The 13,918-nt window shown below is 37.8% G+C and overlaps 1 protein-coding gene across 4 annotated transcripts in view; it reads left to right on the top strand.

Moving 5' to 3' along the window:
- The window catches only part of LRP6 (LDL receptor related protein 6), a 197,632-nt gene that overhangs the window by 156,583 nt on the left and 27,131 nt on the right, over positions 1-13,918 (top strand). For all 4 annotated transcript variants that reach the window (XM_053555768.1, XM_053555770.1, XM_053555772.1 and 1 more), the window contains one exon: positions 535-725. In XM_053555768.1, the coding sequence (XP_053411743.1) occupies positions 535-725 (191 nt within the window). The remainder of the gene's footprint in view (positions 1-534; positions 726-13,918) is intronic.

Genomic DNA, 13,918 nt, shown 5'->3' on the forward strand with positions numbered 1-13,918 from the left:
TTTTTCAGTTTTATATTTCCTACTAGATTTTATGTTCTTTTACAAGAACTAATATGTTTTTTTTTCATTTAATACAGAGCTTTACATTTAATTAAATGTGCTCAGTGGTACCTGAATGAATAGCTTACTTCAAAAGACTTATAGGAAAGGGATGAAATCTACAAGTTAGGAGAAATGGTTCATGCGTGACTTAGTTACTAGATAGATTAATTAGAAAAGGATTAAAAACTTTGTGTACAGGTCTCTCTGGTCATTGATCTTTTATTTAATGCATTGTTCTGGAAATATAGGTATGCTTGTATCTAACACAGTTCTATTAATCTATAAAAGTTCCCAAAGAACTTCTATCTGTGTACCTTTATTACTATTTTTGAAAAGTAATAAAAGTACCTCATGAATTTTCTTAAAAATGTATTTTAAAACATTTATAAATAAAATTTAAAAATACTATGTTAACTTTGTCTTCATCAACAAGAATATTTGTAGTTCATGTGGCTTATTCTAGTAACTGATTTTTTCTTCCTTTCTCTTTAGATATATGTATTTTACCAATCTTCAGGAAAGATCTCCCAAAATTGAACGGGCTGCTTTGGATGGAACAGAACGGGAGGTCCTCTTTTTTAGTGGCCTGAGTAAGCCAATAGCTTTAGCCCTTGATAGCAGATTGGGCAAGCTTTTCTGGGCTGATTCAGATCTCCGGCGAATTGAAAGCAGTGATCTCTCAGGTACCCAAAAAATGTATTTCTAAATTTTGATTTAAGATCATTCTTGAGAGAATTTGTATTGTTCTTGAATGGTTTAATTTTTGTATACATTTCTTAATGGTTTTACTTACTAAATGTAGTCAGCATCAAGTTTGTGGGTGAAGTGCTTTTTCTTCAGCCATCAACATGATTATTTCCCCTGTTATCTATTTATTTGCCAGTTTTCTTGCTCTTGGCTCCATAGGTAATATATTTCTAATGTATCTCTTCTCCTTTCCTATTTCTTGTGTTCTAGTTTATGGTCTCATCATCGCTGGCCCAAATTCTAACCAGTGATTGATCTCCTCCTAGATTTTTCCCCATGAAAGTTTATGCATAGCTCCAAAATTTTTCAAAGCCTGGTTTTAATGTCATTACTTTACTTAAAAAATCTTCAGGGTGGGTGGCGCCTGTGGCCCAGTGAGTAGGGCGCCAACCCCATTACCAAATGTGGCCCCCGCCAAACTACAACAACAACAACAAAATAGCCAGGCATTGTGGCAGGTGCCTGTAGTTCCAGCTACTCGGGAGACTGAGGCAAGAGCATCACCTAAGCCCAAGAGCTGGAGGTTGCTGTGAACTGTGATGCTACAGCACTCTACAGAGGGTGACAAAGTGAGACTCTTGTCTCTTAAAAAAAAAAATCTTCAGTGTAAGCTCATAACCAGCAGGAAAAATGTCTAATGGTACACATATGTTGGTATAAGTTGGTCTTCGCCTTTTACAAACTTATTATGGCCTTTAATTCCTGGTATTTTAACCAAATTAAATTATTTGTTGGTCTTAAGATAGATTTTTACTTTCTTATTTCTCTGCAGTTCTCTATCTATAATGATAGTTAACTCCCGTACTACCAATTTCTGATGGCTAGATATTCAGTATGGCCTCATTAGTGATGAGGGATATTAATTAAAATACTACACTATTTGTGTCTATCAGAGTGGTAAAAATATGTTCAAGTTGGTTACATTCAGCATTAGCCAGAATGACATGCTCTTATCTGCTGTGGTGGAAGTGGAAATGGGTAGAACCTTTATGGAGGGCCAGTAATTATTTGCCAGTAATTATCAAAATTTAGAATATGCATTCCGTTTGATCTAGCATTTTCCTTTTTAGATTGATGTCTTACAGAAATACTGCTCAAATATATGAGGATATTCACAGCATTATTTGTGATAGTCTTTTCATGGAGAAATGCATTCTAGTATATCACTGTATGGAATATTATCATTCTTAAGAATAATGGTAGATCTGTGTGCAGTGACATAATTCAGCCTACTGAACTGATTTATTTTTGCCTTCTCCTTATAAATAGAATATTGTCCATTCACCTTAAACCTGTCATCTGCAAACCAAGCAGCTCTTTGTCAGTCAGTTGTAAGCTGTTACAGGGTACTGTCCAAGTGAAGATAGAATCTGGTAGCTCCTTAGTTCCGGAGTCAGTCCTAGGGAGAAAGAGGCTTCTCGCTTGTATTTTCTCCTTGCATTCCCCAGGTAGCACGATTTTATATAAACCATTTTCCATTTTATTATGAACTCTTCGGGCACTGCCATCCCCATTCAAGTGTTTCTCTGATAGCACCCAAGACAACATGGGTATTTCAGGTTTCAAGATCATTTTATGTCCTTCAGTCATGGGGGCAGCTTTAGTTAATGTATACAGCAAGGTAATAAATACCCCTCAAGTGGAAAGTTTTTAGTACAAAGTCCCAGTGATTGTTACTGGGAGACACTCACAGGCTTTTTGCCCAATCCAGTAGTTTAAAAGGCTTATCTCGTTAATAAAATCTTTATTTCCCTGTTTGCTATTGAGGTTTAACAAAATCTTTTCTGTATTTAGTGGTCATTCATGTTTTTTCTATGAATTTTGTGGTTCATAGCCTCTGGCCATTTTTCTGTTTCTGATTTTTAGAAATTCTTTACCTATTCAGAATATTAGTTTATTATTAAGTTTCATAATATATATTTTCTTTTATATATATAAAGAAAATTGGCATTGGAATTCATTCTTTTTATCTGTAACTGTGGAGTATTCTCTCTCTCTCCCCCTTTTTTAAACTTTGGTATTGTTCAGTCAATTTTAGTACATTTTTATAATTTTCTCTGTAGTGCCTTTTTTTTTTTTTTCCTACTTTTGAGACAGTCTCACTCTCTTGCCCTGAATAGAGTATGGTATTGTCATTGTAGGTCTGTGAAACCTCAAACTCCCAGTCTTTTGTGTGTGTGTGTGTGTGTGTTGATTAAATCTTTCTTTTCTTTTTTTCTAGTTTAATCTTTATTATTATTATTTATTATTAAATCATAGCTGTGTACATTAACGTGATCATGGGGCACCATACACTGGTTTTATAGACCATTTGACACATTTTCATCACACTGGTTAACATAGCCTTCCTGGCATTTTCTTAGTTATTGTGTTAAGACATTTACATTCTACATTTACTAAGTTTCACATATACCCTTGTAAGATGCACCCACCAATCATCCTCTCTCTGCCTACCCTCCCTCCCCTCCCTTTCCCCCTTCCCCCTATTCTTGGGTTATAACTGGGTTATAGCTTTCATGTGAAAGCCATAAATTAGTTTCATAGTAGGGCTGAGTACATTGGATACTTTTTCTTCCATTCTTGAGATACTGTACTAAGAAGAATATGTTCCAGCTCCATCCATGTAAACATGAAAGAGGTAAAGTCTCCATCTTTCTTTAAGGCTGCATAATATTCCATGGTGTACATATACCACAATTTATTAATCCATTCATGGATCGATGGGCACTTGGGCTTTTTCCATGACTTAGCAATTATGAATTGGGCTGCAATAAACATTCTGGTACAAATATCTTTGCTATGATGTGATTTTTGGTCTTCTGGGTATATGCCTAGAAGAGGAATTATAGGATTGAATGGCAGATTTATTTTTAGATCTCTAAGTGTTCTCCAAACATCTTTCCAAAAGGAATGTATTAATTTGCATTCCCACCAGCAGTGTAGAATTGTTCCCTTTTCTCCACATCCACGCCAACATCTCTGGTCTTGGGATTTTGTGATATGGGCTAATCTTACTGGTCAAACTCCCAGTCTTAAGCTATCCTCTATGGATGTGCACCACCATGCTTGGCTAAGTTTTTTAATTTTGTAGAGATGGGCTCCTCACTATTTGGCTCGGGCTGTTTTGGGACTCCTAGCTTCAAGTGATCTTCCCACCTTGGCCTCCCAAAGTGCTAGGATTACAGATGTTAGACGCCACAACTCACCTCTTCTGTAGAGATTTATTTTTACTTATTTATCTTTTTTTTTTTTTTTTTTGAGACAGAGTCTCACTCTGTCACCCTGGCTACCATGGTGTCACCATAGCTCAACAGCACCCTCAAACTCTCGGGCTGAAGTGATCCTTTGCCTCAGCTTCCTCAGTAGGGGAAACCTAGGGTACTATATAGTTCTTTCTGTTTTTAGTAGAGAGAGGGTCTCAACTCTTGCTCAGACTGGTCTCAAACTCCTGAGCTCACGCAGTCTACCTGCCTCAGCCTCCCAGAATGCTAGGATTACAGGGGTGAGGCACCCTGGCAAGCCTATGGTAGTTTTATACTTTATTTGCAGATTTTTTTAGGGCTGTCTTTTGCTTATAGGATGAGATAAGGAGTCCATCTTTTTTTGTCTGTATAGTGGATCAGTATTTCACTGCCATGACTAAATCTATCTTTTCCATTGTTTTGGTATTTTTTTTTTTTTTTTTTGAGACAGAGCCTCAAGCTTTTGCCCTGGGTAGAGTGTTGTGGCATCACAGCTTACAGCAACCTCCAACTTCTGTCACAGCTCACAGCAACCTCCAACTTCTGGGCTCAAGTGATTCTCCTGCCTCTGCCTCCCAAGTAGTTGGGACTACAGGTGCCCACCACAACGCCCGGCTATTTTTTGGTTGCAGCCGTCATTGTTGTTTGGCAGGTCCCGGCTGGATTCGAACCTGCCAGCTCAGGTGTATGTGGCTGGTGCCTTAGCCACTTGAGCCACAGGTGCCAAGCCTGTTTTGGGATTTTTATTATAAATGAGATTCTTAAACATACATGAGTTAATTTTTCAGTTCTGTTGCATGAATCCGAAGACATGAATCCCATTGTCTTCGGACATCTTGTGTTATTGGGAAGGATGATGTTTATTTTTTCTCTTATTCTATCACATAGATCTGTTAACTTGTGCAATTACTGTGCTTTTTTTTTTCCTGAGTTAAATCCAACTTATTTATAGTGCATTTTTGAAATGCATTGCCGAAATTGGCTTACTGAGCAAATTGGTTTCTGATTTAGTATTATTCTTATTTTTCTGTGATAAAGTCTCACTTTGTGCCCTGGGTAGAGTGATGTCCTCCCTTGCAAGCGACCTTAAACTCTTGGGCTCAAGCAATCCTCTTGTTTAGCCTCCTGGAAGCTGGCACTGTCTGTGTGCACCACAAAAATAGAATAGTTTTTCTATTTTTAGTAGAGATGAAGTCTCTCTCTTGCTCAGGCTAGTGGCCACCTCCTGAGCTCAGGTGATCCACCGGCCTCAGACTCCCAGATTGCTAAGATTACAGGTGTAAGCCACCACACCTGGCCTGATTTAGCATTCTTAAACTATTTTTGGTTTTGATATAGAAGTTACATTATCTTCTTAAAATATGTTGATGAGAGTATTCTGTAGTTTTCTGATTTCTAAAACAGCTTTTTGTTAAAAGTGTGGTGATAACTTGAAAGCGTATTGATGGCATAGCAGTTCTTTGTACGTTCTGGATCCGAATCTTTCGTCAAAGGAATGTATTGCATAGATCTCTCAGTTTATGGCTTACCTTTTTTATTCTCCCAGTGGTATCTTTGAATGAAAAGGAAGCTCTTAATTTGAATGTAGTGCAGTTTATTTATTTTCCTTTTATAATTAGCACCTTTTATATTAAGAAATCTTTGTTGCAAAGTCACAAAGATATTTTCTCTCTTTTTTTTAAATTTCAGGTTAATGTGAGCGTACAAACAATCAACTAAAAAGTATTTGATTTTGTGTATCTTACAAGGGTACATGTGAAATTTACTAAATGTAGAATATAAATGTCTTAACACAATAACTAAGAGGGTGCCTCCTGGAAGGCTATGTTAACCAGTTTGATGAAAATATTTCAGATTGTATATAAAACCAGCACATTGCACCCCATGATTGCATTAATGTACACAGCTATGATTTAATTTAAAAAAAGTATTTGATTTTGTTAGGTAGAGTCCCTCTTGTGATTATGTCCCATACTCATAAGGTGTGCCAAACATCCCCTCACCGTGCCCTCTCCTCACCATGCCCACCCCATCCACTCTCTTCTCTCCCCCTCTCTTTTTACCCCTCCCCCTAACTTGAAATGAGGTTTTTCTCTTATGTGGGCATGCATTAGATCATCTACTGGCTTCGTATTAGTATTAAGGGCATCGGATAATTGTTTTTCCATTCTCGTGATATTTTACTAAGAAGACTGTTTCAGCTCCATCCAGGATAATACAAAAGATGTGAAGTCACCGTCTTTTTTGTGGCTGAATAGTACTCCATGATATGCATATACCACAATTTGAAAGATACTTTCTTGTTTGCATTTTTTAAAAAAACTTTTCTCATTGAGATCTATAATCCACCTGGAATTTTGAACATGGAATCCCATTGTCTTTGGACATCTTGTGTTATTGGGAAGTATGATGTAATTATAATTCCCAATTCTTTATATGTGATTCTTTAGTTTTCCTTTCAGAAGTGCTTAATGTCTTATTTTTTTCCCTAATGTCTTAGAATTTTATAACATTTTTTAGTGTAGTGTGAGGAAGGAGTTAAAGTTTCTTTTTTTCCACCATTATATTTTGATTCAGCATCATTTATTAAAAAAGACCATCTTTCCTCAATGCTGTTCAGTATTACCATTTTCATAAATGAGGTGACTATATTTGTAGGAGTTTGTTTCTAGACCATGACCTTCCCTTGGTCACTTTGCCATTATTTATAGTGTCTTAATTATGATTTCTTTCAGCAGTTCTCAACTTGTGGGACATAACCCATTTGGGGTTTGAACGACCCTTTCACAGAGGTCGCCTAAGACCATTCTTTATATCAGATATTTACATTATGATCACAGTAGCAAAATTACAGTTATGAAGTAACAACGAAAATAATTTTATGGTTGGGGGTCACCACAACATGAGGAACTGTATTAACGGGTCACGGCATTAGGAGGGTTGAGAACCACTGATCTATTTCTTTGTAATAGAGTTATCTACATCTTTACTATTTCTTTAAGATTGCCTTTATGGGCTCAGCGTCCAGAGCACAGCAGTACCAGCACCAGCCACATGCACTAAGGCTGGCGGGTTCAAATCCAGCCCAGGCCTGCTAAACAACAACTGTCCAACAAAAAAAATAGCTGGATGTTGTGGCAGGTGCCTGTAGTCCCAGCTACGCAGGAAGCTGAGGCAAGAGAATCACTTAAGCCCAAGAGTTTGAGGTTGCTGTGAGCTGTGATGCCATGGTACTCTACCAAGGGCAACATAGTCGAACTCTGTCTCAAAAAACAAACAAACAAAAAAAAGATTGCCTTTATGATTGACCTTTTGCAATTTCCATATATACACTGTAGGATCAGCTTGTGAGTTTCCAGTCCTCCTTCCCTCCAAAAACAGCTTAAGGTGGTTATTGGGCTTGCATTAAATTGATAAATCAATTTAGAAATAGTTATTATCTTTATAATATTAACCTTCCAAACCATGAACATGGTGTATCTATTTATCTAGATCTTTAATTTCTGTCAGTGTTTTATAGTTTTCAGTATAGAGGCCTTGTTTGCCTTTCATTGGAGTTAACTATTTCTTGGTATTTGGTGCTTTCGAATGCTAGTGGTAAAGTGTATTCTAAATTTATCATACAGGTTCAGCACCGTAGCTCAGTGGTTAGGGCACCAGCCACATACACCAGGGCTGGCAGGTTTGAATCCAGCCCAGGCCTGCTAAACAACATTGACAACTGCAACAAAAAAAAGCTGGGCATTGTGGCGGATGCCTGTAGCCCCAGCTACTTGGGAGGCTGAGGCAAGAGAATCACTTAAGCCCAAGTGTTTGACGTTGCTGTGAGGTGTGACGCCATGACACTCTACCGAGGGTGACGTAGTGAGACTCTGTCTCAAAAATAAAATAAATTTATAATACAGTATTTAACTTTCTGATTGTGTCTGTAATGTAGAAATAAAATATATTTTCTTCTTCTGGTATGTTGAGCCTATACTAAGGAATCTTGCTTAAATACATTTATCTTTAAAATTTTATGTATTATAGAATCATGTTTCTACAAGTAATGAAAGTTTTATTTTTTTCTTTTCCAGTCCTTTTATCCTTTTTGCCTTATTATACTGGCCAGGATCCCCAATTCAGTGTTCAGTAGAATGATAATAGAATCCTTGTTTTTCTTTGTTTTTTTCTTGATCCTAGGGAATGCATTTGATACTTTGTGATTTAGTATTATGTTTGCTAAGGTTTTTCTCTAGATAACAATTTTTTTAAACAAATTAAGGAACTTCTCAGTTTGCTATAAGTAAAATTTAGCATTATGCATTATTCTTTTCATATGTTGATGGATTTGGTTTGCTTATATTTTATTTTAAGATTTTTGTATCTATGCTCATGAGAAAGATTGCCCTCTAATTTTATTTTCTCATTTGTTGGGGTTTGCCATCAAGGTTACAGTGGCCTCATATAAAGAAATGTCTTTTTCTAGTCTCTAAAAAAGTTTACCGTCATGTTGTTTTTTCTTCCTTATATATTTATAATCTTAAGCTTTTATGATAGTATTTTTCTATTTTGTATCTTTAGTCACCACAGGACCTAGTGGATTGCATCTAGGGCATGCTTAGTTTGTGCAACAAAGAAACATATCTTTTCCTTGTTGGTTCCAGTGTTTCATAACTAATACTCTTTCTCACTGCCATCAGTAGAGATCCAGTCATCTTCATTTTTGGAGTCCTATAGTCACTCTGTTGGTTTCCCATTTACACCAGTTGTCTTCTTGAAACTCACCTTTCATTACCACTGACTAATCTTTTTTTAATCATTCTCTTTTTTACTGTTTTAAATTTGAATTTTAGTTTTCATTACAGTAATACATTAAATATTTATGAAAATAAAATAGTTCTACCTGTCTTATAATTTAAAAGTCTGGCTCAGCACTTGTAGCACAGTGGTTACGGTGCCACATACACCAAGGCTGGTGGGTTCAAACCCAGCCCAGGCTAGCTAAACAACAATGACAACTGCAACAAAAAATGGCTGAGCATTGTACCGGGTGCCTGTAGTCCCAGCTATTTGGGAGGCTGAGGCAAGAGAATCACTTAAGCTCAAGAGTTTGAGTTTGCTGTGAGCTATGATGCCACAGCACTCTATTAAGGGTGACATAGTGAGACTCTGTATCCAAAAAAAAAAAAAGGCTCAGTGCCTATTGCTCAGCAGCTAGGGCTCCAGCCACATACACCTGAGCTGGCGGGTTTGAATCCAGCCCGGACCTGCCAAACAACAATGACAACTACAACCAAAAATAGCTGGGTGTTGTGGCATGCGCCTGCAGTCCCAGCTACTTGGGAGGCTGAGGCAAGAGAATTGCTTAAGCCCAGATGTTTGAGGTTGCTGTGAGCTGTGATGTCATGGCACTCTTCTTGGGCACAGAGTGAGACTCTGTTTTTTTTTTTTTTTTTTTGTAGAGACAGAGTCTCACTTTATGGCCCTCGGTGAGTGCTGTGGCATCACACAGCTCACAGCAACCTCCAACTCCTGGGCTTAAGCGATTCTCTTGCCTCAGCCTCCCGAGTAGCTGGGACTACAGGCGCCCGCCACAACGCCCAGCTATTTTTTTGGTTGCAGTTCAGCCGGGGCTGGGTTTGAACCCGCCACCCTCGGTATATGGGGCCGGTGCCTTACCGACTGAGCCACAGGCGCCGCCTGAGACTCTGTTTTTAAAGTCTGTTGCTCTTCTTTCCTGCTCAGTTCCCACTTGTAGAGGCATCTACTTTCATTTATTTTTAAATAACTTGCTTAAAGTTGCTACTTCTTGATTTTCCAATTTTATTTATTTTCTTTTTTTATTAAATCATAACTGTACATTTATGGGGTACAATGTGGTGATTTGATAGATAATGTGGAATGCTTACATCACACTGATTAACAATAACTATCACCTCACTTACTCGTTGTGGTCAGACATTTTTGCTCTACTTTTAATAGTTTTGCAGTATACGATTGCATTGTGCCCAATAGGTGAGGTCCTACCAAATATCCTCTGTACTCCTGCCCTCCTGATTTTCCAATTTTAGACGTCATAAGTTGATTTCCTTAAATGGAAGATAAAAATCTTGCTATCTTAAACCTTATGTACCTAAAACATCCATAAAAATTTTTCTTCATCTTCCCAGCATATTTATGAACTTTCCAGAACTCATGGTATAAGATTCCAAATAGAAAGAACTTGCCTAGTAACCAGTGCCATAATTTTAAAATGTATACTTAATTATTATTTATGGATATGAAAATATTACTATTAGCTATATTTCCTTCTATAACTTTTTTCTACCTACAGTTAATACTTGTCTAACATAAATATTGTTTCAATCATGCAGATGCATCAAACAATGTACCTGTTTTCCTTTTCTTTCTTTTTTTTTTTTTTTTTTTGAGACAGAGCCTCAAGCTGTTGCCCTGGGTAGAGTGTTGTGGCATCACAGCTCACAGCAACCTCCAGCTCCTGGGCTCAAGCTATTCTCCTGCCTCTGCTTCCCAAGTAGCTGGGACTACAGGTGCCCGCCACAACACCCAGCTATTTTTTGGTTGTAGCCGTCATTGTTTGGCGGGCCTGGGCTGGATTCCAACCCCCCAGCTCAGGTGTATGTGGCTGGTGCCTTAGCCACTTGAGCCACAGGTGCCGAGCCTATTTTTCTTTTCTGATTGCAAGTGTACCTCCTGGATTTCTTCATCATCTTGCTATAGGCTGGGTGTGCTTGCTTTCTAGGCCAATTTCCTTTCTTCCTTATAGTCTCCTTGGTGCTGAACCTACAGTTTCCTGGACTCCATTTCTTTTGGTTAATGCCCTTTTATTAATAAAGACTATCTTCTAGTGCCTTCTTGAAAAGGGGCTTATAGGAGGTTAAAATTCTTGATCTTGTTTGTTTTGAACTTTTTTTTTCTCCTTATACTTGGTTGATAATTTGTTTCCATGTTTCATAGCTATTTTCTTGCAGAATTTTGAAGATGGAATCCCATTGTCTTTGGACATCTTGTGTTACTGGGAAGCGTGATGTAATTATAACTCCCAATTCTTTATAGGTGATTCTTTAGTTTTTCTTTCAGAAACTCTTAACGTCTTTTTTTTTTCCAGTGTCCTAGAATTTTGTAATATGCCTTTGTGTGATCCCTTCCTTCCTTCTTCTTTGTTTCTTTTCTTTCTTTCTTTTGCACTGGTTATAAGGCAAGTCCTTTTTATCTGGAAACTTAAGACAGTTTGAGTTCTGGAATGTTTTCTTATGTTATTTCTTTGATAAGTTATTTTCTATTTTATTTTGATGCTTGACCTTCTTAACTATAACTGTATTTTTCTTGCCTATTATTCATCTCTTTGTCTTTGGTTCTGCTTTCTAGGAGCACTTTTCAAATTTATCATCCAACCACCTTATTGGATATATATTTTTTCATTTCTAGGTATAATGCTTTTAGTTTCCAAGGGCTCTTTTTTGTTCTCTAAATGCATCTTATTCTTTAGCATTTTAAAACTGCGATCAACTTATTTTCTTCTGTTGTTAGTAATGTCTTTTTCTCCAAGTTTCTTTGTTCCATTTGTCTTGGGCTTCAAATTTAAAGGCAAATGTTTTGTTTTGTTTTTGTTTTTTGGGACAGAATCTCACTCTGTGCCCAGGGTAGAGTGCTGTGGCATCACAGCTCACAGCAACTTCAAACTCGAGCTTAAGCGATTCTTTTGCCTCAGCCTCCCGAGTAGAGGAACTACAGTGCCCTGGGACTACAGGCACCTCCCACAACGCCCGGCTATTTTTTTGTTGCAGTTGTCATTATTGTTTAGCTGGCCCAGGCTGGATTCCAACTGCAGCCTGAGGTGTATGTGGCTGGTATTCTACCCACTGAGCTCTGGGCACCACCCAAAGGTAAATGTTTTAAAAAATATTTGGTATTTTATATTTTGTAAGAGGCACCAAAAATGCTAACTTAATGCATTGCTGCTACTTGTGACACAGTAAGTCTCTTACAGAGATGGGTTGTTTTCTGATGAGCTTCCCAGGTGACATGTGGAGTTCTTTATTCTTGCTATGTCTTACTGAGTAATCTCACTTGAACTCTGGGGCTCTGTTGCCCCTGCTAGAGTACACTAGTGTCGTCATAGCTCACAACAACCTCAAACTCCTGGTCTCAAGCAAGTCTCCCACATCAGCCTCCTACGTAACTAGAAATACAGGTGTTTGCTCCTTGGCTGATTTTTCATTTTTTTCATAAAGATGGGAGTCTTGTCATGTTGCTCATACTGGTCTTGACCCCCTGGCCTTGAGTGATTCTTTTGTTGTGGCCTCCCAAAGTGCTAGGATTATATGCGTGAACCATCATACCCCACCCTTCGGGTTTTTTTTTTTTTAATTGTTTTGCTTGTTATTTTGTTTTTGTTTTTCCTACAGAGAAATCTTCTAGTCCCGTGCATGAGGATAAAAGTGGGTTACCTGGTGTTCTTGAAATTAATAGTCTTTTTAGCCCCAGCTATATCTCCTACCTGTGCTCTATTCTAAAATACCTGGTGCTCCCGGTTTCTGAACTAATTGATGTCATTCTCTGGGCTGCTTTGTTATTACCCCTCATCTATAAGTTCTCCAACTTCCAAATTTTTGTATCCGTTTTCTACTCCTATCTACTCCTTTGCTTTCTTTGTCTGTATGGGACAAGAATTTTCTTTTTTCTTAATCACCTTTGTAGTGAACATAAGTAAGCTTGCGCTTAGCCTACCATGGATCTGCATGTTGACTTAGGTAAAGCCTTCCCATCTGGAATATGTTCCCAGTTTTCTGCATTTATTTAGAATTTAGCATTATGCTTACCTCTTTCCTAGAACTTTTTCTTTGGTATTTTCAACATATTAGCTAATGTCTTTCTTTTTTTTTTTTTTTGAGACGGAGTCTTACTAAGTTGCCCTCGGTAGAGTGCTGTGGCATCACAGCTCACAGCAACCTCAAACTCCTGGGCTTAAGTGATTCTCTTGCCTCAGCCTCCCGATTAGCTGGGACTACAGGCGCCGGCCACAATTCCTATCTATTTTTTGTTGCAGTTGTTACTGTTGTTTAGCTGGCCCAGGCCAGGTTTGAACCTGCCAGTCTCAGTGTATGTGGCTAGTACCATAATCACTGTGCTATGGGCACTGAGCCTAGCTAATGTCTTTCTTTAATTGAACTCAGGACTTAGGAACCATGGAAATGTTCTGTAAATATTTGAGGACTCCTGTGGAGAAGAGGGAAAGAATGAGTGTATTCTTTCTTTCTGAATGAGAGAGAACCATGAATGGGAGGAATGTGTGGACACAGATTTTAACTCATGGTATGGGAAGAACTTTCTCACTATTCAACAGTAGAACAAGTTCTCTTTTCAGAGGATGTATGGTTCTATGATGTAGAAATAATTCTTAACTTGGGGTGAGGTTTGCACCCGTAACCTCTTGAGTCAGTCATTTGTTTCTATGTTCTAAGAAACCAGAGTAAGGGTAGGGTTGTTCTTCGGGGGTGCCTCAGATGTGAAAGTGGGGGACACCAAGACCACAAAATGCTGGATTTACCAGCACTGTTTCCTTCAGAGAAGTGCCATTTTCATGTGTTTTATATAAAATTTAGGGTTTTGAAAAATGCACTCTGCTGATAGTTTTTTAACTGCTGCTCTAAGTTCTTTTCTACATTTCTGTGAACTAGAGTATTTACTTTGGGCATATTTGCTTTTGATTACACATAAATGTCTATTTATTACCTATTTTCTGATGTCTGTATGTCAGCATGATGTTCAAGTTTGTAGTAGAGATATTAACATGTTTTCTTTTTCCATATTTTTGAGTTTCTTTTTCTTTCTTTTTTCTTTTCTTTTTTTTTTTTTTTTTTTTTTTTGAGGCAGAGTCTTGC

Source organism: Nycticebus coucang, chromosome 12 (genome assembly GCF_027406575.1).
Source record: "Nycticebus coucang isolate mNycCou1 chromosome 12, mNycCou1.pri, whole genome shotgun sequence".
Taxonomy (NCBI): Eukaryota; Metazoa; Chordata; class Mammalia; order Primates; family Lorisidae; genus Nycticebus; species Nycticebus coucang.